The sequence below is a fragment of the Populus euphratica genome, unplaced genomic scaffold (assembly GCF_000495115.2).
Source record: "Populus euphratica unplaced genomic scaffold, PopEup_1.0 scaffold1133.1, whole genome shotgun sequence".
Lineage (NCBI taxonomy): Eukaryota > Viridiplantae > Streptophyta > Magnoliopsida > Malpighiales > Salicaceae > Populus > Populus euphratica.
The window spans coordinates 13,443-41,155 of NW_011500999.1; the positions used below are offsets into that span (position 1 = coordinate 13,443).

The 27,713-nt window shown below is 32.9% G+C and overlaps 1 protein-coding gene across 1 annotated transcript; it reads left to right on the forward strand.

Annotated features, from left to right (window-relative positions):
* Positions 1-309: 309 nt before the first annotated feature.
* On the forward strand, positions 310-6,425 carry LOC105117001 (peptidyl-prolyl cis-trans isomerase CYP38, chloroplastic-like). The gene is made up of 7 exons (XM_011014531.1): positions 310-647; positions 1,002-1,292; positions 1,389-1,588; positions 4,511-4,746; positions 4,948-5,090; positions 5,752-5,823; positions 5,927-6,425. The coding sequence occupies exons 1-7, from the start codon at positions 474-476 to the stop codon at positions 6,152-6,154; spliced, it is 1,344 nt and encodes a 447-aa protein (XP_011012833.1). The 5' UTR covers positions 310-473; the 3' UTR covers positions 6,155-6,425.
* The last annotated feature ends 21,288 nt before the right edge of the window (positions 6,426-27,713 follow it).

The following is a 27,713-nucleotide window of genomic DNA, read 5'->3' on the forward strand; positions in this document are numbered from 1 at the left end:
CAAATTTAAGGTTTCATAAATCAGGTAACAATATCAAGCTCTGTAAGTCTAATAACAATGCTAAATTCAAATTTATAGGATGTGATATAACAAGCAACTTCAAGTTTTTTTTAAATATAATATGATTCTATTTCTTGAGTTGGTTTAGTTATCAAACCTAAAATAATTAAAATATTTTTAATATTTTTAATATTTATTTTATATTTAAAAAAATTATTATTAAGTTGCTGCAAGAGGGCGAGCGGAAATATATACTAATATTATTGAGAGAAAGAAAAAATAAAATTGAAAGTACAGGCAACTTATCCAAATCGTGAGGATGACTTCTGCATTATTTTATTCCTAGCTAACCCAAAACCTTATCCAATGGGCTCTCCTTCTCTCACTCATAAACCAGACATCAATTTCGCTATCATTTTACCCCGTTGTTATATGTCTGGGCAAATCTCTATTGGATTGATATACTAAATACCATGGCAGCCATAATCCCATGCCACTATTGTTCTTCCCTGTCTATCTCCAAACTACCCAGAAGCCATATTCCTTGGGGAAACATTAGCCATGTCAATGCTGCTTGGTGGGGTAGGCAGCTCTCTCTCAGATGTTCTGTCAAAAGCTCCCAGAAGGCTCAGCTTCATAATAAAATGGTACTTGTTGTTTTTGTTTGGAATATGGTACCCTTCAATTGAATATATTAGATCTGGTCTTCTTCAACAGATTTATGATATCAAGTTTGGCATTTTAGTTCAGATTTGAATTACTTATTGAACCTCCGGGTAATAGAATTTTGAACTGAGCACCTACAAAACCCACAATGTGGTTAACTTGGTAAACCACTTGGGCATCAAGTTTTTGTTGTGCATGTTGCTATCCTAAATTTCTCAGGCGGCCAAAGAATTTGCCTTTCCTATCGCAAGCCTGCAGCCTGTTCCTTTTGCAGCAAACATAGAAATGCCTTGAAAGGAATCATGATAAGAGTTTATTTTATCTTTTTTGTGCAGAATGAAAAGTTATTTCCCTTTAAGGAATATGCAATCTCTATTGCTTTGGCAGTTGGATTGGTAAAAGGAATGCCTTTTGTAGATTGGTCTCCAAACGCTTATGCAGCTAATCCATCAATGCCTGATCTCTCAGTGTTAATATCTGGACCACCAATCAAGGACCCGGGTGCATTATTAAGATATGCTCTTCCAATTGACAATAAAGCTATAAGGGAAGTACAGAAGCCACTTGAAGATATAACAGATAGTCTCAAGGTTGCTGGAGTCAAGGCACTTGACTCTGTGGAGAGAGGAAGAAACCCTAAGTTTTTCCCCTTTTTTTTTCTCCTTATTTTGGATATATGATGGCTTAACGCTAGTCATAAATTTTCTTTTTGAGTAATATAGAATGTCAGGCAAGCATCTCGATCCCTTGAGCCGGGAAAGAGCTTGATTATCTCAGGCTTAGCTGAATCAAAGAAGGACCCTGGAGTGGAGTTGCTTGATAAACTTGAAACTGGAATGGATGAACTTCAACCGATTGTGGAGGGTCGGAACAGAGATGCAGTTGCAACTAAGCAGAAAGAGCTGCTTAATTATGTTGGCAGGTGAGTTTTGTACTAGAATCATTTTGCTGAGGATTGAGCTTCTTGATTTCTTCAAAATGGGTAAAGTGCTAGAAGACCCAATGACATATGCTTTTCTCTGTTAGTACCATACCACATTTTATTTTGTTGCTGCTGCAAAATGACGGTTGCGTGATTGCATCTAATGGTTTGGCATGGATGCCACTTTAGATGGATGGAATGGTGAAACTGTGATGAAGTTATAAATGATAAAATATTTGTCAAATTTTATGTCGCAGGAGTGATTGTGGTTCATCATATCATGTTGAATCTAATGTCAAATTACAGAAATGGAGAAGTTTAGTGAAGTTTGCAACCTGATAATAACAAAATCAGTTCATATCACGGAATCTGATTTTTAATAACAGCTAGGAAAAATTTGTGAAGTTTGCAAGTTGGCTTCTCACAATATCTTTAGCCTAGTAATAAATATTCATCTGAAAGAACAGCCATGAAGAATGCTAAGTAGAGGTTTTTGAACATTTGATGTTTCTCCATGAGGTGTTTACAAGCTGATATTGATGTACGATTGGACAGCTTGGGGGATGTTGTTCAAGGATTAAGGCAACTTAACACCTAAGAGGAGAGTGAATAAGGTGTATCACTAATTTCTACAAATAATGCAAATTACTTTAAGTAAACACAATAACCAATAATATAATTAAAGTACTTAAAGTAAAGAAATAAAGGAGAGATTTTGCAAACTTGTTTTTAGCATGGTTCGGCAAGTCTACATCCACACTTCAAGTACCAAAGTATACTTGAGTATTGTATTCCTTCACTAGTCCAAGTTCAAGAATACAATAGTGATTTGATGAATCCACATCAAGATTTTTACACCACTTGAAAATATTTTCTTTTTAGGATTTTTTACTGCTCTCTTCAAGATTTTGTCCACTTAAAAATATTCTCTCTTTAAGATTTTAACCACTTAAAGATATGTCATTTTCAAGATTTTTTCATTGGTGAAATTTCCATTTCAATACCAAGAGTTTTTATCTAACTCTCAAAGGTTTATAATAGTATTTTGTTTCACAAGAATCTCTCAATAGAATGGATATTACAATTGAAGTTCTAATATATCTACACCTTATTTAATAACACTTATAGGATTTGAAGGTGTTTTAAGTGTTATGAGAATGGGATAGAATATTCTTGTACTAGATTATGAAGGTTTAACATCACAAATTAGAGTATAACAAAGGATTGATGATTTTGAAGTGTTTTTACTTTTACAATAGCTTGTATATCATTATATGTTTTGAATCCCCTTTTAATTTAGCAATTAGAAAAGCTATGTATATATGTTTTTATGAAAAACTAGTTATTTATAGCTGTTATAATCCTACTAATAGCTCAAAGGTCAATCGATTCCTGCAGAATTCTCACGTGATTATCACTGATGAATAACAGGTTAGCAGGTTCATTTGGTAACAGCAAACAATTGATCGATTCATGCAGAATTTCCATTTTAACAGATTAACCTTGGTGAATTTTTAAAATCATCTATTTTAGATTATTTTAGATTATTTATCAATCATTTAATGCATGCAGAGTGAAGTTTTTGAGTTAATTTTAATTGTGTTATCAAGTAGGATATGAAGATTTACATGACCATTAAAATGGACACTTAATCTAAGTTGTCACTTTGCATCCCTCTTGAATTTCTTGATTAATTTCTTCATGAAATCTATCATGCCTTGTTGATATGTTCTTTGTATAAAATTTGTTTAAAGCTTATTCTCAACCAACCATATCATTAGTTTATTTTTTATTTTATTGTTATTATAAAAATATGAATGTGTGACATTAAATGTTAACATGGGACTATTTTGGATCTAACTTCTGAGGCTGTTTAGGGCTATATTAACATAGATTTTTGCTGGAATGTGAGGAAAGATGCAGGATAGGTTTCTAGGAGTTACTCCTAGGGAAAAAGAACATAAGCTTCACACCAAGGGTTTATAAGAGTCACATCTAAGAGGAGATTGAGTCACCCAATCAATTCAAATTACTGGAAACTATTTGATATTCTTGCATTTAAAGTATTGAAAAACTACATGCTTATATATAGAGTAATGGATTCCTAAACCTCTTATTCTTTCTTCACTTACACTTCTCATTTTAGACCTAAGTGTGACATTATTTAATATTTTACAAGTTTATTTAATTTAAACATTGATTTGATTTATATTAGGACCCGCTTTTATCCCTATAATTTTCAACTCCTCCTAAACATCCTTAATATTTCACCCCAAACACTTTTTAGACCCTTAATACTTACCTTTAAATCTTAATCCCTTAACCTTTCTCCTTCAAAATTTTATTTTAACCCCATGCCAAATGCAAACGTAGGATTAATAAAATAAAATACAAAATCTCATTCTTTTGTTGCCCACATCAATATTAGCATATGCCACAATGGTTAAAGATTTGGTAATCTTCAAAGCATGATTTGAGTTCAAAGGGCAATAAATTCACAAAACATACCTCCCTGAAACTTTGCTTAGCATTTTCCCTTCTCCATCTTATTTGCAAAGCATCATTTTCCCTTTGCATCTTACGTCTAGGGCACCAACATTGATTTGGTCTCCAACACAACCATATGGTATTCAAATAAATTGAACTTAGAATGACCTCCTTCATGACATCTGGTATGCAACAATACCCCACATGGCTGAAGTTCTTACCATTGCTACTGTTTTTCCCACTCCCATGATGCTATGGATCACCGACGACAATGTGTCCATGTATGGTACCTCTTTTATAACTGCCTCCGGCATATTACTTAAAAAAAATTGAGGACTTGAAAAAGTTAATCTTCTTAAGATAAAAGCTATTCTCATATATACCCTTGTCATTGACATGCAGCTGAGATCTTCCTGGGGCATTGCATTTCTGCAGTGTTGAAGAGGATATGGTGGAGGGCTTCCCATACGAAGTGCCTGAGGAATATCAGAGCATGCCTGTCTTGAAGGGAAGAGCAACTGTGGATATGAAGGTCAAGGTTAAAGACAACCCCAATATAGACGAGTGTGTTTTCAGGATTATTCTAGATGGTTACAATGCTCCGGTAACAGCTGGGAACTTTTTAGACTTGGTGGAACGGCACTTCTATGATGGAATGGAAATTCAAAGAGGTATATCTTAGGGAACTACACAAGAATAAAGTTGAATGGTGGATGCATGTTCATCATTTCTCACAAAATGATGCTAAAATTGCCTTTTACTGCTTTGTAACTTCAATGTAATATAACCATCTAACATAAACTGGAATGTTTCCATTAGTTTGAGATTTTGTTTATGTTAATTCCTTTAAGATTTCCTTGGATGTTTTGCAGCGGATGGCTTTGTTGTTCAAACCGGAGATCCTGAAGGTCCTGCAGAGGGGTTTATTGATCCTAGTACAGAGAAAACTCGGACAATACCATTGGAAATCATGGTGAATGGAGAGAAATCTCCTTTCTATGGGACAACTTTGGAGGTAATAATGCACTCATACTTATTTGAAAAGGAATACAAGATCTTTGACAAAAAATTCTTAGTTGTATACTTTATATCTAGGTCTATATTAGAATTGTACTAAATCTATTCTGTAATTTTGGCTCCCTTGAACCTATGGTTTAGTTGAATGATCACATGATTTTGTGTTCAACTCACTTGAGTCAACAGTTTTAAGAAAAGTATAACCCCTCACATGGAATGGGTCATGCCTTCCTTTTCTAGTAAGAGTTTTTTCCCTTTTATCACAGGGGCCTTTATATAACTAAGCAAATATGTGAGTTTGATTAATCAGTTAGTCATTAGAAAAATATGGCAGATTGAAATTCATAGTGCTGATTGCAGCTGATGAAAACTAAATATTCCTTGTTTGAGTGATGGATTTTTCATATAGGTGTCTTCCACAATGTTCAAATTCTTTTAGTCTACCCATCTCAGTGAAAGCTTTAATATAGCATTGAAATTGCAACATCGTGCGTTAAAATTTTCATTATTTTGGGGTATTTGGTCAAATTTTCATTGTTTTACCTGAAGACACATCTTGCATGTTTATTTCATATCTTATTTTGTTGTTCTCTCTTGTTATTTCAGAAAATATTTGATTTTGTAAAATTCTCTGATATCATTTCTTTGTTTGTTGACAGGAGCTTGGTTTATACAAGGCTCAAACAAGGCTTCCATTCAATGCTTTTGGAACAATGGCCATGGCCAGAGATGTGAGAACTTGAACTTTAAACTCTCTCACGTGTTTGATGTATCAGGCAATGCCATTTTTCTAGAAGTTGCCGTGTTTTTAATTTTTAATTTTATTTTTGTCAGGAGTTTGAGAGCAACTCAGCTTCGAGCCAAGTATTTTGGCTACTAAAAGAAAGTGAGCTAACGCCCAGCAATGCAAATATATTGGATGGTCGATATACTGTCTTTGGTTATATTACAGAAAATGAGGATTCTTTAGCAGATCTCAAGGTTGGTGATGTCATAGAGTCTATTCAAGTGGTTTCTGGCCTAAATAATTTGGTTAATCCAAGCTATAAGGTTGCCGGTTAGTCCATTCAGTATTTGATACTGCTTCTAGGAGTTTGGTGACTACTTGCAATGGAATACCATGATAGATTTTAAGTTTGTGACCTGTTGATTTCATTAAATAACTGCAAACTTTTCATCACCAGGGAATTGTAGCTTTCCAGTTTAAAATCTATTTATTCTTCTCGTTGCATGCTCAACCATAAGCGTTATTATGTAATTTGTGGCATTGAATAAAATTTTCCTCCATAGTATTGGACAAAGTTTCTGTGCAATAAATTCTGTTTGCGCATCATGTATTCTACTCGAAGATAATATTGATATGTCATGAATGTAAAAAAGCAGACCCTTGCCTTCACCTCCGTATCACTTTTTAGACGCCTAGTGTTTCTTTGAATGGATAAAGCAGATCCTTGCCTTCACCTCCATCCACCTGGTAAACACATGGAGCTTTATTATTCATCTTTTTTCTCTATTGGGTAAATTACACTGGCCTCTTGTGGTCTAATGGTGGTAACACATAGCATCCCCAGGTTTGATGGTTGTAACCCTTGGCACTCCTGCATTTCACAAATTACAACTTCCAAATTCGAGTACTTCCCTTCTAGTCAAGTTCACCATCCTGTACAGCATGGCAAGTCATCCTTCCAGTCGAGTTTTTCTTTGTATTCCTGAAGTCATCATACAAGCTTAGCTACCCTTATAGAAATCCATGAAAATCAACACAAAACTTATATGTTTTAATAAAGCAGAAAATTACTCTCAAGATCTTTAGTTTGAATTGAATATCCTTCAGTTGATATCCACAATCTACATGTACCTTTCCATGTCTTTATGTAACAACCTTAACTATCATTCCCTTGCATATAATGTGAAATTCACAATTCATTCGACTGAGAGGTAATTGTCGCCTCTATAGAAGGTTCAATCCTAGATATGTCTTTCCCTTGGAAGATTTAATTTGACGTCACGTAAATTGAGACAAATGATGGGACGCTATAATGTCATACCGAGGAATAAACTAGGATCTACGGAATCATCTAAGAATTTCTGTCCTAGAGGATCTTTAGTGCTGCTGCTGCTGCTATTCCCTTCGAACTCGAAGGGCATGTTGCCAGCTATATTCCCAGCGTGTTCACCGACTGTAGGGCCAAACAATCAGCTTTCATGACCGACTTCGGGCGAACCAATCAACTCCAAGGGCAAAAAAAATGTTGGTTAAGTTATGACTAATCAGCCTGCAATTCAATAAACGATCGCTCAATGTTTCTCATATTAAGGTATATTCGATAACTAAACTTCAATATGCAATCAATCACGAGGGTCAACTTCTTGCACCTTCATTGAGTGGAAATTAGACTGAATTCGGTGCTCGATTACACTAAGACTGACTTGAATTCGGTCATATTAGGTGCGCATACATATCCTCAAGAGTTTACTAAACCACCTTATGTTCAGCAACTTAGATAATTTGAGGTTCCTTCCACTCAACTTTTTGAAACTTCAATTCAATCCTATCCACGTAATAATTTCAGCACGTCTCCAATTACACCGGTGAGAAATTCCACTCCTCCATCATATCATAGTAGGACGCAATAATTGCTCAGCTTAGGCACATTGCATTAGAACTATGTTTTTTTTTTTTAATTTTTTTATTGGAAATTTTTTTAAAATAATACTTTTTTAGTGTTTTTTTTATTATTTTGATATGCTGATGTTAAAATAAAAAGAAAATTAAAAAAATATTATTTTGATATATTTTCAAATAAAACATTTAAAAAAAAAAATATTTACCATACTTCTCTAATTAGCTTATTAGTAAATAAAAAGTAAATGGATCAATGGAACAAACTTGTGTTTGTCATATATATATAAAACAATAATAATATTAATCACTGTGATATGTCTCGTTCATAATCATTGTTCCAATTGAAGTTACTTCAATTTTTGTAAGATTTGTAAGTTGATTTCTTATTAGGAAAATAGCTGGTTGAAAACTACAACACATATGCACTTATGCATTTGGATACACCCCTAGTGCACTTATACCTCTCTTATATTCTTATTGGTTTCAATAGCCAAACACAAACTAGCATTTTAATGTATCAATATGCCAAACACAATTATATAGGCATCCATTATATAGATCATCTGGAATTGTATGATTGGTCACACGAAGTTGTGGCAAATTTCAACTAACCGGCCATGATGTCTCATGAAAGAGAATCTTACATCAACATATAAATATTTCTAATGCTAATACGAGGGCTTTATAAATAGATATGGAGAACACATCTAATTCAACCTACAACAATAATATAATGATTGTCAACCAGAGTCATACAAATTATATTTGATTAGTTGAATCACACATAATAATTTTTTTTAAAATAAGCCTAATAACACATGGATGTAAATAATTGGGGGTAAATTATAGGAAAATCTAAAGCAATTACTAATATAATAAAGGTGTTTGGAATGTATATGTCTCTATTTTAGGATGGTGTTTCTCAATATATCATATGTAATTTCTCTTGAAATACTAATTGTTCTTTAGGTTTGACATGCTAATTGTTCTTCAGGTATATAGATAACAATAGGCTAACTACTTGACCCCATAAAATTATATCCCACACAATAACTTACTACTAGAAAATTTTATTCCCCATTAAATATTTGACAACAATAAAACCTTAATCCCTTTGTATAACAATTCTTTATTATTGATCAACAATAGAGAAAAGCAATATAGTTGAACTAGCCCAATATTTAAAAGAGATGGGGCTAGAAATAGGATAAATAATAAGACTTGTTTTCAATCATTCATACCTTGAATGCTTTGATAAAATATACACAATCTCTAAACAAATAAAAATTATTGATTTTAAGTAATTTTCTAAGAAAGATAACCAAACAATAAGGAAACAGATCATTAAGTCACATATCAATACGATGAAGACTCAACCAAGCCTACTATAAAGCTAAGGTTGTTTGATACTTCATTAACCAAAACAACTTTACAATGGTTTTCCACGTAACCCCCAACTCAATTAATAATTATCAAGAGATGGAAACTCATTTCTCTTAGTACTTATATAGGATAAAACTAGAAGTCACATTGGATAAACTAGCTAGAATAATCGAAGTAAGGTTATAAAAGGTTGTACCTTATGATTTAGAATATTAAAGACTAAGCATATTATAATTATATGAGTAAGGGTGCATAAGTTACTATTAAAAGAAATATAGTGGAACATAAATAAGAGATTCATAGGAATCAATTACTTAGATATTTATACCTTTATAGATAATGTTACTCATTATGAGAAGATGCTCAAAAAACAAGAAAAAAAAAGGTATAAAAAGGACTTATGTTATTGGATTTCAAATAATATCATACATGCTCACTCATTGATTGACTCAAACTCTAATGAATATTTTGAGGAGGTCCTCCTCAACAACATCTCAAATTGATCATTGAAATCAAGGATGAAAGACCTTTTAAGTTAAAAACATTGAGAAAGCCTATGGAGGCTGCTAAATCTGGTAGTAGAAAAGTAAAGGGTAGTTGAAGACAAAGTAATCTTTTGACATAAAAAAAGATAAAGAAATCTTCAACCAATTAATTCTTGAATGGCAAGTTAAGCTCTTTGAAAATCACATGATCTTTACTATTAATAAAATTAAGGGAAAGAAATATTTTAAATGCCATAACTCTTAGAATCATGACACTAACAATTATGTAGCCTTTAAGAACCAAATCTAAAAGGCTCTAAAGTTCGAACCCATCAATTTTCTAGACAAAGATATAAAGATAAATAAAGATTCATTACCTAAAATTATTACAGCAGTGACTACTCCAAAACCTTATAGGTCTTTAGAAATGGTGAGCTTTAAAAGATAAAGACTAATAAATCATGACAAAGATTAGAGTTGGTCACAAACACTAGTTTTGAGAAAAATACATAGAACATGGAAAAACCAAAATAATGGTTTAACAAGCTCAAGAAATGCCTTATTATAAGATATATATGTGCTTTATTAATCTATAATTCTTTTAGAGGGTAAAGACTCGGGGGAAATGTTGATGATGTAATAGCTTAGAGATAAGCCAAAACATTTAGGATTAAAAGATTAACTAACAATGAATAGCATATGCATTAGCTATAATAGTAATAATTCAAGCCTAATGACAAGGAGAATGACATTGTTAGTCATCACCAACATCTCCTAGATTTAGAAAGGACATAAAACAAGGATAGCTTTCTAAAACCTAGTTTAATATAATGCAACCCAAATAATTTGGTAAGAGGAGAGGATTCTCAACCATACACCTTGCTTAGGAAATCAGTCTTGGATACTGCAATAAATTATTCAATAGAATTAGATGAAGATTGTGTATTATTCTTACTTGATATGATTAGTCTTCCTCTATCACCATTAAAAATGGATAATGGATAGGGTAAAGTTCAAGGAATGTTAATTGTGGTTAATTTTAGAACGAAAGATATGCTTATACCAACCTTTGTAAGTACAAGTATGCTGAAAAAACTTAAAACACTAGTAGTACTTCTATATATTTATGAAGGTTGTTTTGTCTAGGATTATAATGAAATGCCTAATTTAGATAGAAATTTGATTGAACATCCTCTACTAATTAAGTCTAGGTTTAAAAAACACTAATAAGCTTTAAGAAAAATGGCTTCAAATATGGTTGATCATGTGAAAGAAGAGATTGAATGACTCTTAGAAGTTAAATTTATTAGGCTAGTAAGATATATTTAGTGAATATTCAATATAATGGCAATTTTGAAAAATAAAATGGCAAATTAAAGATAACATGGATTTCAAATATCTAAATCTTGTAACTCCAAAATATGAATATCCTATACCAATGGCTAATACGCCAATCAATACAATATCTGATAATAAAATATTCATTTCATAAATGGCTAATCTAGTTACAACTAGGTCTTTATTATAGAAAACATAATTTCAAGATTGTATATAGATGTTCCATGTAATATACCAAAAAGCTATGAACTTGATATTTTATCATAAGTTTAATCACAATACAAAGGTTTATATTAATGATATTATGATAAAGTTAAAATTAAAATCCACCTACCTGAATGAACTGCGTGCTATTTTTGAATATATAAGGATGCATAAATTAAAAATAAACCTTTTAAAATATGTATTTGGACTATAAACATATAATTTTGTAGTATTTTTAGTACATCAATGAGGCATGAAGGTTGATAAAAACAAAGTATGAGAGATAATAAAATAAAACTCCTTGGAATAAGAAGCTTTAATGGTAAGATTAATTTTCCAGAGAGACTTATATTGAATACTATATATAAGATAATACCTTTTACTATATTGTTGTAAAGGAAGACCATCAATAATTTCTATCGGATAGATATAGACTCGGTTAGAATTGTGATGAAGGCTTTGAATGATTTTAAAGGGTTGTCAAGACTTTTTTATAAATCTAAAAAAGAGCAATTTCTTATCATTAGGAGTTGATGATGATTTTGGGACCTGTTTGCAGACTTTTTTGGGTTTCAGAAGGGGTTTCTTAATAGTTTGGTATTTGGATGTCCCATTGATATCTACTAAACTAACACACACTATGATGCAACGATATTATTTAATAGTTTTACCTATATTTAAGTAGTGTTTTGCTTATGTTTTATATATAAAATGTATTGATATTCTTTGTTGTATGTTTTGAAGGCACTTTTAGATGAAAGATATAAAAAGGAGTAAATATAAGGTAATTGGTAGACTTGACCTTGAGTCGATGTTTTGTACAGAGCGTGAGCTCTAGAGGTCGAAATGAAGTGATTATAGTGGCATTAAAAAGCTAACATCCATACCTTTTTGAACATCTAAGGCAAGAAAATAAAATAAAAAAGAGCATGGAAATCACAGCTTTCAAAGTCAAATCTCGTAATCTATCAATTTTGACCTTCAGCCATTCCGACTTGAATATCTGGAGCTACAGAACTCCAATTGATGCAACCTCAATTTTGTTGGATTCTTGACTCAAAGTGTATAAATGCTCAAAGTTTAAGCCAAAAATGATATCATATGAGGGAGATATGATTTTTTAAAGATTACAACTGAATTCTGTTAGCAGACAGGTTTCGTGAAGAAACGAGTCCAAATTACATTTTGAAGCATCTAAACTAATATTCAAGTTTTTATTTAAGGAATTTAGCTCCTCTAAATCAAAGCTTGAAGATTTCATGTAAGGCTATTCTTGTTTTTTAGGAAAATAGTTATTAAAGTACTTAAATGTAAACTGTCTACTTAAGGGAGGACTATTTTATAAAATAAAGACTAGGGTTTCCTAGGATATAAAAAGAATGAGAGAAGAGAAGCGGGGCAGCCACCCAAGAAGAGAAAAATGCACTCCTCCTCTAAAAAACTAAAAATTATGCATTCTTCTTTCTTTTTGATTAGTTGTTCAAAAAACTTGCAAGGCTAAATACTTTTTCTTGGTTGCAAGGACACGGAAACCTTCGAATTTCAAGAACTATGAGATTTATTTTACCTTTTTCTTTTCAGTTTATATAATGAATATGCTTGTTCTCCTATGCTTATTTTTCCTATGATTGTTTATTTTAATTGTTAAAGCGGACTCTAAGTTATTATTATAGACAATCTATTGCTAAGTTTGATATTAAAACCGGAGTTGTGGTATATGAACTTGTTAAGCAACTGAGTTTAATAATTGTGGTAGATCTACGTTATTAATCTAAGGAGAACATTCAATCAAATCAAACACAGATTGCGGACAGTTATGTTTTCTTGATTAATCAACTTATCTAGTTCTTAAAGCTACCATTGAATTCAATTACTAGTGCGGATACTGTGGTTGTTTGATGGTTAGGGTTAGTTATACGGCGGATCCATTAACTAACCAATGTTAAGAAAAGGTAAATATTCAGAATATAAATTGATGTTTCATTTCCATGATCAGTTTTGATTTTTGTAGGTGGATGTGTGCTTACAACTAAGATTTGTTCTCTTGATAATTTTTTGATTTTACTTAATTTCTCTTGATAGTTTTCTAATTTCTTTTGCTTTAGCCTAGACAACGTCCAAAACCCCCTCAAGTTGCATATCATCTAGCATAAAAATCTGACTTGAACCTTCCTCGTGGGATCGACCCCTTGCTTGTTCTATATTATCTTGTGTGTTGTGTTTTAAGCTAGGGTAATTAATTTGTGTGGCCGCGACATCGCAATAGATTTTGGCGTTGTTGCCAAGGAAGTAATTTTAGTTAATTTTTATGCTATTATTTTTATTTGTTATGATTTTTTTCTTTATTTAGAAAAAATTTTTTTTTTGCTTATTGTGGTACTATTCATTACGATAGTGGTATTGTTTAAAACAAATTTTTAGGCAGAATTAGGTATCAGCCTTTTGTTTCCTGAAGGGAAATGACGTTCCAAACAGGACTAGTGGTGACCACTAGCCCCACCCTATCGAGGCCAAATTCCACTGTTTTCTATAGTTTCTAGGCAATTTTAGTTTTCTAGCATAGGATTTTCACATAATTTGCATTGTTTTCGATCTTTTGTGTAGTTGGTTTTTTTTTTTAGTTTTCTTGACAATTTATGCTTGTAACCTGTTCTACTAATTAGATTCAAATGTAGTTGGATCTCGAAATAGAAAATACTTTACGCAGTTTATGAAAGGAAGCTCGGCTCAACACCATGACTATTGCACGATGACAAACACTCAAGAAGCTTGCTGCTTCTAATATGGAAAGTCAGTCATTATGCATAAACATGAACAATAATATAAACTTTGAGCTCAAATCTGGTTTTATACATTTGCTACCGACATTTAATGGTCTTACGGAAGAAGATCCTCATACTCATCTCAAGGAGTTCCATATGGTTTATGTTGGTATGAAACTGAATGGAGTTGACGAAGAATAAGTTAAGTTAAAAGCTTTCCCTTTCTCTTTAAAAAGGGCAGCCAAGGTATGATTTTTCTCTATTCTCTCAGGTTCCATTGGAACTTGGAATTCTATGAAGAAGATTTTTCTTGAAAAATATTTCTTAGCATCTCGAGTTACCAACATAAGAAAAGAAATATGTGGGATTCGACAATCTTATAGAGAGACACTTTCTGAGTATTGGGAAATATTTGAGCAAATATGCATTCAATGTCCTCACCATCAGATCTCTGATCAGCTGCTCATTCAATATTTCTATGAAGGATTGATGCCTGCTGACCGTAACATCATTAATGCTGTAAGTGGAGGGGCATTGGTAGATAAGACACTCGAGGCTGCACGCTAATTGATCTTAAACATGGCAGCCAACTCGAAACAGTTTGGCACCCATGGAGACTTCGCAAACAAAGGAGTAAATAAGGTAAGTATTTCTAACCTTGAGAATAAAGTTAATGATCTTACTTTTCTTGTGCGTTATTTGGCTTGTGGCAATGTACAATAGGTGAAAATTTGTAGCATATGCTCTTTACAAGAACATGCTTTAGATATGTGCCCAACAATGTAAGAAGATTACATTGAATAAGTTAATGTAGTTGATGGAGCATTTAATGGACAGCCTCCGCGTGAGTATGATCCTTTTCCCCACATGTACAATCCTAGATGAAGAGATCATCCTAACTTATGGTATGGGAACCAACCTCAATAAGGCAATCAAGCCCGATAATTCCATCCCTATGGATTTCAGCCCCAATAAAATTATTAAGCAAGACAACCCTCTCCATTTACAAACTCCAATGTTATGGGGTCGTCATCTAGTGATGATCTTCATGAGATGATGAAAACTTTGGCTTCTAACACTGTGACCTTGCAACAAAATGTCATGTCTTTTTAATAGGAAATAAGGTCAAGTATTTACAGCTTGGAGAAGCAAATGGGGCAATTAGCTTCAAATGTGAGGAAATTGGAAACACAAATGAATGAAAAATTGCCCTCTCAAACATTAAATCCAATAGAGAATGTTAGTACGATCATATTGCGAAGTGGGAAAGAACTTGAAGAGAAAAGGACAAAACAAATTGAGATGGAGGAAAAAGAAAAGATAGAAACCGAATTGAGTATAGAGAAGGAACATCCTCCTCCTCCATAAACTAAAACATCGACCAATACTCCAAAGGTAACTTCTTAATCAATGACTTCCAGTTTTAAAACGATTCCACATTTTCCTGTAAGTTCTTCTAGGTAAAAAAAAAGGACAAAGAAAAAGAGATTTTAGAGGTTTTAAAGAAAGTAGAACTCAACATTCCTTTGCTTGATGCTATCAAGCAAATTCCTAAGTATGCTAAATTTTTAAAGAAGTTGTGTACTACCAAGGGAGCTTTCAAACTGAAAGGTTATGGAATGGTAAGTATGGGTGAAGTTATATCTGCTATTGTTTAAAAGAATATGTCTTTGAAGAAAAAAGACCAGGTGCGTTTACTATCTCATGTGTTATTGGTAATGCTAGTTTCAAAAGGGCCTTGTGCGATTTAGGTGCATCTATTAGTGTTATGCCCAAACATGTTTATGATTCCCTTAGTCTTGAGCCTTTAAACCAAACTAGCATTGTAATACAACTTGCGGATCGTCGTTTTATTTACCCACTTAGTGTAATAGAGGATGTCCTAGTCAAGATTGATAGTTTAGTCATTCCATGTGACTTTTATATTCTTGATATGGAACATGATTCTTGTGATTCATCAAACAATGCTCCTATATTGTTTGGGAGACCATTCTTGAAAACTGTCTCTATAAAGATTGATTGTGGTAAGGATACTTTGTCTATGTAAATAGGAGATGAAAAGATTAAATTTAATTTTCATGATGCAATGACATATCCTTATAGCAATTTTTATTATATCACATGTTATGACCAAGTTGTTAAGTGTATGTAGCAAGTTTGTGATTTTGATAGCGAGGGTGGATTAAGCATAACTTTGAGTTATGACTATGATTTTACCAAGATAGAAGAGATGGAGAGGCATATATGTGTTCCCCAAAACATGCATGACTTAAAAGCTTTGCAAATTGTCCTCCATGATGCACGAGTCAATTACCCCATCACGGACAGTGAATGGGTGGCGCCTATCTTTTTGGTGCTAAAAAAGATTGGAATTACATTAAAGGAAATACAAAATGATGCTTATGAGAATGCAAGGATTTACAAAGAAAAGACTAAGAGTCTCCATGATCAAATGATTACAAGAAAAGAGTTTAATGTTGGAGACAAAGTCCTTCTTTATCATTCACGTTTGAAAATTTTTCCTAGAAAGATGCACTCTTGTTGGATTGGACCCTTTATTGTTTCTAATGTTTTTTCTTATGGTACAGTTGAAATTACAAGTTTAAAAACTAACAAAGTACTCAATGTTAATGGGCATCGCTTGAAACCTTTTTATGAAGGTTTGATGGTAGAACTCACTGCTTATGTGGAGTTAGCTGAATCAATCTATGAAGAATGAGCATGCAACATGTCGAGCCAATGACATAAAACAAAAGCGCTTAGTAGGAGGTAACCCAACAAAAAAAAAAAACTGCTTTGCTTTCTTTTTCCCTAATCTTTTATTTTTTGCATTTTACTTTATTTTTTTCATTCTCCTATATTCCTTTTCTTTTATTTCAACATTGAGGACAATGTTGTGTTTTAAGTGTCAAGATAATGAGAGAATGTTGGTTTTTTTTATTTTGGTTTTTTTTGTTGTTCTGAAAAAAATTTCTATGTTTGATCTTTTGAACTCCTATTGGTTTATGAGAATGTGAGTATTACATATAAGAATTAATTGAGATTGATGGAGATATGAATCAAATGAAGGAGTGTGTATGCAAGTTTTAAGGTTTAATTGGTTTAGGGATTGACTTTGGGAATATATCATGTTGACTTTATAGTGTTATACCAATGCAAACTTATGAGCCTTCAACATTATATTCTTTGATTGTGCATTTTTTCAATGATATGTATCTCTAGAACTTGCTTCATGTCTTGTTGATATTACATTCGCATTACACATATACATGAAGATGATAAAGGCAGTAGGAATTTTAACCACTTGAGCCAAAAAGCTAACCTAAAGCATATTATCCTTAGTGAGCTTCTTTTAAGCTTATTTATCTTTTATTTGCTTTATCCATGTATAAGCCTTAACTTTATATATGTTTTCCTTTTCCCCTGGCTAAGGATTTGTAGAGCATATACTTGTGATATTTTATGGAATTATGGTTGGAAATTATATGAAAAGAAAGAAAAAGTTATGATTGATGAAAAAATAGGAAAATTACAACAAAGAAAAAGTAAAAGAAAGAAAAAAAAGAAAAAAATATTCCTTTATGTTCTTAAGATTTTATGCTGAAAAAGCTTGAAATCAAAAGAAGTTAAATATTGGTGATTAAAGATGAAAAATTTATGTGCTTTGATGGGTTGTTTGAAATATTATTTTTTAGAATGCTCTACTTTTTTTGGTTTGAACCTTTTTTTTTACTCTCTTTTACCTCATCTTAATCTTAGCCCTATTACAACCGGAAAATAAGACCTTTTGATTCATGCATTGTTTGTAATATGTTAGTAATGGAGATGAGATTGAAGAACAAGCTTAAATAGAACATATTCATTGATTGAATTTGAGAGATTTAAACACATAATCTTTAAACACGTGAGTGTTGAAGTGTATATCAATGAGAGGACCTATCACTTTGGCATGACATAGATTTCATTGAAATCTCGATGATTAATTGAGTTTTGAAGTTTGCATATAAATAAATTCATGAAAATTTATACTCTTTATCCTTCTTAATTGTGTTTTTATTTATAATGCATATGTTCTTGGATATTGATGGGAGATTAGGAGATTAGTCATAGTGATTTGATTTAATTTAACTTCAATTTGATTTTACCTATCCTTTCTTGAGGACGAGATAGAACTAAGTATGGGGTTATTTGATGCAACAATATTATTCGATAGTTTCATGACATGACTAAAAGATTGATGTCTTCTTCCAAATATAGGAGGGTCGAAGTAATAAATAACTCGGCAAGACCGGGGTTGAACCACAAGGAGGTTAATTGTACAAATTATAAATAACAATTATAAACAACAACAATAGTAATAACAACAACAACAATGATAATAGCAGCAATAATAATAGTAGTAGTAGTAGTAGTAGTAATAAAGAAAAAGAAAAAGAAGTTGATGAGAACTTTGAGATGAAAGACTAACGTAAGAATTAAATAATAATAATAACAAATGTCAAGGTTAGAGATTCCACTAATGGTATGCCAAACAAATATAGTATAAACTCTTATTATTTAATTAGAAACTACACATAAAGGAGATTCCAATCAAATTATAAATTGTTAACATGATTATATTAGTCATCTTATTCGATTAATGCTAATACTTATAAATCTCGTTAGGCATTCATGATTATAACTTATGTTAACAACAAATCAAGTTCCATTGATAACTCAGGTGTCGGTTATACCATACAATATGGGCTATGAAAGTGTCAAGCATTTGTTGTACCAAGTTTATACAACATAAATCTAGATTAGTCATTTAACAAGTATTAAAGAGTGAACAAGATAACAAATACAAAACATGTTAGTATCAAACATTAAAGTTCATATTGAGTTTACATTATACTTATTCTTACCCCATTAGTGTAACCTTTTCACCTTGACATAATAAACTTAGCTAAACATAATAAAAAAAAAAGAAAAATAAATAGACAAAATAAGAACATAAATAAGATAAGAGTTAACTAGGTAAAGGAAAAGAAATGAAAGGCATAAACTTGATATTAATGAAAGCAAAGCATAAACATTACAAAAAATACAAAGAGAGAAAGCAAGAGCATGATCTTGATCTGGAAACCAAGATGCCTAAATACATGGAAAATACCTCCTTTTATAGGCCAAAATTGGGAACTATTGATTTGATGACTAATTGATAAGTGGGTGGCCAACTCTTGACTTGGTGACAATCCTTATCTTCTCTTGTCTACCCAAAACATCATTGATACCATCAAAATTGGAACCACTTGAAAACATGAAAGTTGTAGGAAATTATCTCAGCTTTCTTGTGTAAAAACTTAAGGTCATTTGGATTTCTAGAACTCAAGATATGAGCCAAATACTGAACAGTGCTCGGGTTGGAGGACAGATTCAGACTTCTTTATTGTTGCTACTATTTGGACTTGAAAATAACCTTTTTAAATCTTGGGCTCTATATGAAAGTTATAGGTTTATGTCTTACCTTTTCATCCTTATAAAGTGACCTAAATCTAAGATCTACAGCTCTAGATATGACCCAATTACTGAATAGTTTTCTGGTTTGGACTGCACCAGCATCTCTTTTCTAAGTTTGGCCATCTCTTTATCCTTTCAATTTTAGTTCTTAAATTAATCAATCAATCCTATCATTTATGTGATAGGCCTGCATTTAAAATGAATATTTACCATAAATTAAAGGTATCTTATATTATTAGATATATTATTATAAAACATGCTTTAGTTAATGAGTTATCAATACTTTAAGTGCAAAAATGATGGCATAAAACCTTGATAAAATTGCACTTTTAAGTACTAATCACACCCCCCAACTAGCTTATTATTAGTCCTTAGTAATCAAAGCATTAAAATAGAAACATACTTTGCAAATTCCACAAAGCAAGGTATTCATCATTCAACTTGTATCAATCTATCCAGATAAACAAACTCTTATTAAATTTAAATATTTGCTCAATAACTCTTAACAGGATATTAATAAACCTTTCTTTTGTGCTCAATATATCAACACAAAATTATGAGGCTTTTCTTGGAAGAAAACAAAATTTTTGTTCTAATATTTAAGATTAACTTTCTTGGTTTGGGATTATTATTATTATTATTTCTTTTTTTTTAATATATATACATATAACTTAAAACACCATGCATCTTTAACCCATGTAACGAGCTTTCAGCTAATGACTCCAAGACTAGTTGGTCTTAGGGCATTAGGTGTTGAGACACCCCTACGAGCTTAGTAACTCGAGTCGGAGATACTGATAAGTAGATATCGCAATGTTTGATTCCCTTAAACTTTTCTCCTCAACCTATGTAACAAGCGTTGGGCCAATAGCTCCCAAGTCAGTTGACTTTAGGGTATTAGGTGTTAAAACACCCCTTCGGGCTTAATTGCTTAGGTTAGGGAGGCTACGAAACCAAACTTGAGGAGGCTATGAAACCAAACTTATCTATATTTTTATTATCATTATTTTTTTTTGCTCTTTTTTTTAAATTATATATTATCCCTTTCCCTTAGTTGTTACCTTGAACAAAAAAACATAAATAATGTAATAATCCAATATGCAACCCACAATCATATGTTAAAGTGTGTGTGTGTAAATTAAGGTTTAAGAATACATATTAAATGAGTATATGAGCACAATTAAGTGATAGCAATGCGAGAGTTTGTAAACCTGAATATTTCAAGAAATATTATGATAGACCTTATTAAGAATGGTTACTAACATGCGTCTCAAGAGTCATAAAAAGATCTCCTTTACTCTGTCATCATAGTAACAACAATTTTGCACATGCTTTATGAAATAAAAAACAAAGTTAGTTAAATTTTTTTTTCTAGCTACTACCTTCTCCCACTAACTAAAACGAGACATTGTCCTTAATGTTCTAGGGTAGAAAGATAGAGTATATAAGATATCACATAAAATAACGAACACTAACAAACCTAAAACACATTGAAACAAAAATAAGAAATAACAAAAAATAATAATAAAACAAAAGGACAAAAAAAATTTACAAATAAAGACTGAAATCTAATTTAAGCTTTTTATGACTTTTCTTAGATGACCAATATATACAACTCATGCAGGGATCAATTACAGAAATGAAAGATTGTAGTTGGTCAATCAATTGTTCAGTAGTAGCAGCAGAGATTATGATTTGTTGTGTAGAAGATGTTAGAAATTCCTGTTTCACAGCATGATCAAGAAAAGACAACAACTTATCATAATAACCATTAACATTTAACAGACCTATGGGTTTATGGTGAATGTGCAGTTGGGCCCAAGAGAAAATATTAAAGATCTCTTCCAATGTGGTTAGACTACCTTGTAAGGCAATGAAGGCATCAATATGGTTAAAAATTGCATTCATTTGAGCAAACATTGTGGAGACCTGTAATTCCTCTCCAATTGTTTTTCTAATGATATTCCCTTGTGCTAAAGCTTCGGGGACGACCCCCAAAACTTGACTATCTCCTAAAATTGCAGCTATTGACACACCTCATATTAACCGCATCCCCCATACACTAAATGAGTCTTTCTCTCAGCTAGCACCTGACCAAGATGATTTGCTGATTCTAAAATCTACTTTTCTTTTCCAGGACTAGATCCACCGAAAACACAAATATTTCTTATGTGATGACCTGAGGAACTTGCCATTTCTACACACTTTTATATTTGTTGAATGTATGGGTTGAGAATAAATGAAAGGAAGGAAGAGAGGATTTTATAGATTAGAAATTACAAGTTTATAGTTTATAGATACCATTCCTAAAGAACGACATTGTGCATTACAAGTCCATCTAGCACATTGATGACAGACTTTTAGTCATTTTGCACGACATTTCTTTTGCAAAAGTGCTTTTACCTGTTCCAAGCATGTGTGAAATGAAGGAATTCGAGGACTCACTTGATAATCGGACCTTTGCTTTAATCAACCAGCGAATATCTTCAGGAATTCTATGATTCTTTAATAACCTCAATCTTGCACATCTAGCACGGTAAATTTTTGTAATCACATTCTAAGATAGAGCGGGAAAATACTTTTTTAATTTTTCAAGATTAGTGTCCATTTTTAAATGAGAAACGAAAGAGAGATTCAAAGAATTGCATAAATATATACACAAATATCAGTTATTATGGGAAACTGAAAGAACAGACTTAAGTCACGGAGTACCGTTGTCCGCTATTTGACCGGGGTGAGAGAAACTAGCAAAAATCACTCAAAAAGAAACACAAAAATAATATTGTGAGAAAAACAAAATAATCAACCTTTATCTACAAGATCATTCAAACCAGCTGATTCATTTTCACTAGGAAAATTATCAAAGTAAGCTTTCAAACGATGTCCATTTTCCTTAAAATCATTGTCATTCATTGAATTCTCAATATCACAGGCCCCATAAGGATTGGTCCATCTTAATCTTAGCTCTTTAGGGAATGCATAGAGTTGAGAATCATAAAACAAAACTTTTTGACCAGTGTCAATTTTTTGACAATTTTCACAAGTTTTACAGAATGCATGTGTGTCCTTGAACATGGTGGGCCAATAAAATCCATTTTGAAAGATTTTTGCAGCAGTCTTTTTTGACGAGAAATAACTTCCACATGCTTCAGAATGACAAAGTTTAATGACACTACTTACCTCATTGTCGGGAATGAATCTTTGAAATATTTGATCAGGACAATATTTGAATAAGTTAGGGTCATCACAATAAAAGCTCTTCACTTCGTTCAAAAACTTTTCTTTGTCTTGGGTACTCCAATCAGCTAGCAAATCTCCTAAAGCAAGAAAATTAATATTTTTATCATACCAAGGCATTGAACTAAGAGAAAGTAAGGATTTGTTAGGAAAGTAATCATCGATTGGTGTGATGTCAGATGTCGAATCTGTTGTCACTGTTGACAAAAGATTCGCATCAACATTTTCGGTGCTTGTTTCATTCGTGATTTCTTCCTCAGAATAAACCATTTGCAAATCTTCAGTTTCATCCAATTCATTTTTACTTAAAGTAGATTCAAGTTGATCATAAACTAATTCATCAATATGATCTACTTCTTGTAAATCATTATCATCTCCAGGTTGCTTGCAAATGTTGAAAATATTCATCTCCAATGTCATGTTTCCAAATGATAGCTTCATCAGTCCATTCCTACAATTAATCAATGCGTTAGAGGTTGCAAGAAACGGACGTCCTAAAATAACAGGAAATGAATTACATGCTTCAACAGGTTCTGTGTCCAAGACAATAAAATCCACAGGATAAATGAATTTATCGACTTGTACTAACACATCTTCAATTATTCCTCTAGGCACTTTTACAGATCTATCGGCAAGTAAAAGAGATATAGAAGTTGGTTTTAACTCACCTAGATTGAGACTCTGAAAAACTGAATATGGAAGTAAATTCACACTAGCACCAAGATCAAGTAAGGCTCTTTCAATTTTATGCTCTCCAATAAAGCAAGAAATTGTAGGACAACCAGGGTCTTTATATTTCAAAGCATTATTATTCTGAAGAATAGCACTTACTTGTTCGGCTAGAAAGGCTTTCTTTTTCACATTCAGTTTCCTCTTCACAGTGCATAGATCTTTCAAAAATTTAGCATAGGAAGGAACCTGTTTAATAGCATCCAGCAAAGGTATATTGATCCTTACCTGTTTGAAAATTTCATAAATTTCAGAATTGTGATTGACTTTCCTTTGTTTGGTCATGGCTTGAGGAAATGGAAGTGCTGGCGGTGAATCAGTCGTTTCTTTGCAATTTTCAGATTCAACCCCTTCCTTACCCTCAAAGATTGACTCATCATCTTTCTCATAAGGTTCAAGAGAGGGTTTTTCAATAACCTTACCACTGCGCAGAGTAGTGACTGATTTGACTTGATCCATGTGTTGGCTTCCGGAACTACTTGCATTTGCATTGTATTGCCCTTTGGGATTTTGTTGTGTTTGAGATGGAAACTTACCTTTCTCTTGGAAACTGAGAGCAGATGTTAATTTTGCAAGAGTATCTTTAAAATCTGTCATGTTTTGAGCAAGTTGAGTATTGATTGTCTCTTGCTTTTCAATGAATGCATGCAATGTTTCCTCAAGATTTCTTCTAGGAGGTGGAGCATAAGGAGGTGCATATCCATGAGAATTTTGGAAATTATGGTGTGCTTGAAACGGTGGTTGTGAAGTTTGTGCATTGTCACTCTTCCAACTGAAATTTGGGTGATTCCTCCAACCAGGGTTGTATGTTTGGGAGTATGGGTTGTGGTTGGCCCTTTGAAAACTGTTTAAAGCATGGGCTTGTTCATGGAGACATTCTTTAAAAGAAGGCAAGGTTGGACAATCGTTGGTTGAGTGTTCATTTGTTTCACAGATTTGACACACAATGTTTTCAACAGATTTTAATTGACCACTCTTTTTCAATTCTAGTGCCTCGACTTTTCTAGCTAAAGATGCAAACTTGGCTTGAAGGTCATGATCTTCCCTAAGGTTGTACATACCTCCACTAGATGTATGAGGTTGAGTTTTACTCGGTGCCTCACAAGTACCCGCGGTGTCCCAATTTTGAGCATTTTCAGCTAACAAGTCTAAGTACTCCATTGCTTCATCAGGGTCTTTATCTTCAAAAGTTCCATTGCACATCAATTCAACCATTTGCCTATCTTTAGGTGTTAACCCTTCATAGAAATGTGAAACCAATCTCCATGTTTCAAAACCATGATGAGGGCAAGTACTAAGCAAGTCTCGATACCTATCCCAACATTGGTAAAATGTTTCTCCTGGTTTTTGAGTGAAAGTGGTGATTTGTCTCTTGAAAGAGTTTGTTCTATGAGATGGAAAAAACTTCTTTAAAAACTGTTGTTGCATTTCATCCCAAGCACGAATGGATCCTGGTCTTAAATTTTGTAGCCATGTTTTAGCTTTATCTTTTAATGAAAAAGGAAAAAGCTTTAATCTAATGGTGTTCATGCTACAATTTAAATTATTATATGTGTTGCAGACCTCCTCAAATTCCCTTAAATGCAAGTATGGATTTTCCAATTCCAAACCATGAAAAGAAGGTAAAAGTTGAATAATACCTGGTTTAAAATTAAAATGAGATGCATCAGGAGGAAAAACTATGCATGATGGTGCACTTGTTCTTGTGGGATTCATGTGGTCTCTAAGTGTTCTAGCACGGTTATTCTCATTATTCTCATTATGAAGTGATTGATTATCTTCTTCGGCCATATTTTCTGAAAATGATGAGGATACCCTACAAAGTCTACCACTTGATGTACGTGACCACACTCTCATGCACGTGTAGGAATAAAATAAAAAGAAGAACAAGAAAGCAAAAGAAGGAGGAAGAAAACAAAATAAAAAGAAACAAAAGAAAAGAAACAAAGTTATATACAAGAAAAGTGAAAAGAGAAAATAAAATAAATACTATAATTTATACAAGAACTTACCTCCCCGGCAACGGCGCCAAAAACTTGACACGACTAAAAGATTGATGTCTTCTCCCAAGTGCAGGAGTGTCGAAGTAATAAATAACCCGGCAAGACCGGGGTCGAACCACAGGGAGGTTAATTGTACAAATTATAAACAACAATTATAAAACAACAATAACAACAACAACAATAGTAATAATAATAATAATAATAATAATAATAATAATAGTAGTAGTAGTAGTAGTAGTAGTAGTAATAATAATAATAATAAAGAAAGAGAAGAAGAAGAAGATGATGAGAACTTTGAGATGGAATATTAATGTAACGATTAAACAATGATAATAACAAATGTCAAGGTTAGAGGTTCCACTAATGGTATATCAAACAAGTATAGTATAAACTCTTATTATTGAATTGGAAACCACACACAAAGGAGGTTCCAATCAGATTATATATTGTTAACATGATTACATTAGTCATCTTATTCAATTAATGCTAATACTTGTAAATCTCGTCAAGCATTCATGATTATAACTTATGTTAACAACAAATCAAGTTCCTTTCATAGCTCAGGTGTCGGTTATACCATACATTATGGGCTATGAAAGTGCCAAGCATTTGTTGTACCAAGTGTTATACAACATAAATCAAGATTAGTCATTTAACAAGCAAAGTATTAAAGAGTGAACAAGATAGCAAATATAAAACATGTTAGTATCAAACATTAAAGTCCATATTAAGTTTACATTATACTTATTCTTACACCATTAGTGTAACCTTTTCACCTTGACATAATTAACTTAGCTAGACATAATGAAAGAAAGCAAAATAGATAAACAAAATAAGAACATAAAAGTTAACTAAGTAAAGGAAAGGAAATGAAAGGCATAAACTTAATATTAATGAAAACAAAGCATAAAAAATACAAAGAGAGAAAGGAAGAGCATGATCTTGATCTGAACACCAAGATGCCTAAATGCATGGCAAATGCCTCCTTTTATAGGCCAAAAATGGGAACTATTGATTTGATGACTAATTGATAAGTGGGTGACCAACTTTTGACTTGGTGACAATCCTTATCTTCTCTTGTCTGCCCAAAACGTCATTGATAACGTCAAAACTGGAGCCAGTTGCAAACATGAAAGTTGTAGGCAATTGTCTCAGCTTTCTTGTGTAAACAATTCAGCTCATTTGGACTTCTAGAACTCCAGATATGGCCAAAATACCGAACAGTGCTCGGGCTGGAAGACAGATTCGGGCTTCTTTGTTGTTGCTACAATTTGGACTTGATAATGTCCTTTTTAGATCTTGGGCTCCATATGAAAGTTGTAGGCCTATGTCTTACCTTTCCATCCATATAAATTGGACCTAAATCTGAGATATATAGCTCCAGATATGACCCATTTACCGAACAGTGTTCCGGTTTGGATTGCACCGACATCTCTTTTCTAAGTTTGGCCATCTCTTTATCCTTGCAATTTAAGTTCTTAAAGTCATCAATCAATCCTTTCATTTATGTGATAGGCCTGCATTTAAAATGAACATTTACCATAAATTAAAGGTATTTTATATTATGAGATATATTATTATAAAACATGCTTTAGTCAAGGAGTTATTGATACTTCAAGTGCAAAATGATGATATAAAACCAAGATAAAAATGCACTTTTAAGTACTAATCAGCAACGCCGTTACCTGCAAAACACCCAAAAAACACAAGCAAAGTTTCTGGTTCTCTCTTTTTCCCGATCTGCTTCTCCCTCCTTATCTTTTTTAGATCTGGTCCTTTTGGACATGTTTTTCCTTCTTTCTTCCTCTTTTTGGTGGTTGACGGCTCTAGTGTGATGGCTGAGGCTGCTGTGCTAGGCCAAGGTGGGTTTTGTCGGGCCTAAATTGCTGGGGCTGGAGCGGCGGGTGTCGCCGCTGTGTTCGGGCTATTACCGATGGCTCCGATCTGGTCTTTGCATCTCTGTTTCAGGCAGGTAGCTGTGTGACCATAGGGCTGCTGGCCTCTAGGTTTCCGTCAGGTCTGTAGATGGTGTTGCAGGGTTGTAGTCAAAGGAGATCGGTTGTGAAGGAACAGCTCTGGTGAGATGAAGGGGGAGTATGGCTGATTTGGGTTTATGAGGGAGAGGTCGAGAGAGGAGTTGTGAGGGGGTCTGTTATGTACTCTTTGGTTTCTCTGGTTCCTGGCTTCAAAGAAAAAAGGGCGGCGGTGGCTTGTGCTCTTTCTTTGACCAAGCGAGGGCCAGTTTGTTTTTGGAGGAGGAGGGCGATGCTTTAGAGAGGGAGAATCGTTGGAGATGGCTTTTAGGAACCTTCGGCTGGCGAGAAGGGAAAATGGAGGTGGAAAGCTACTGGCTTG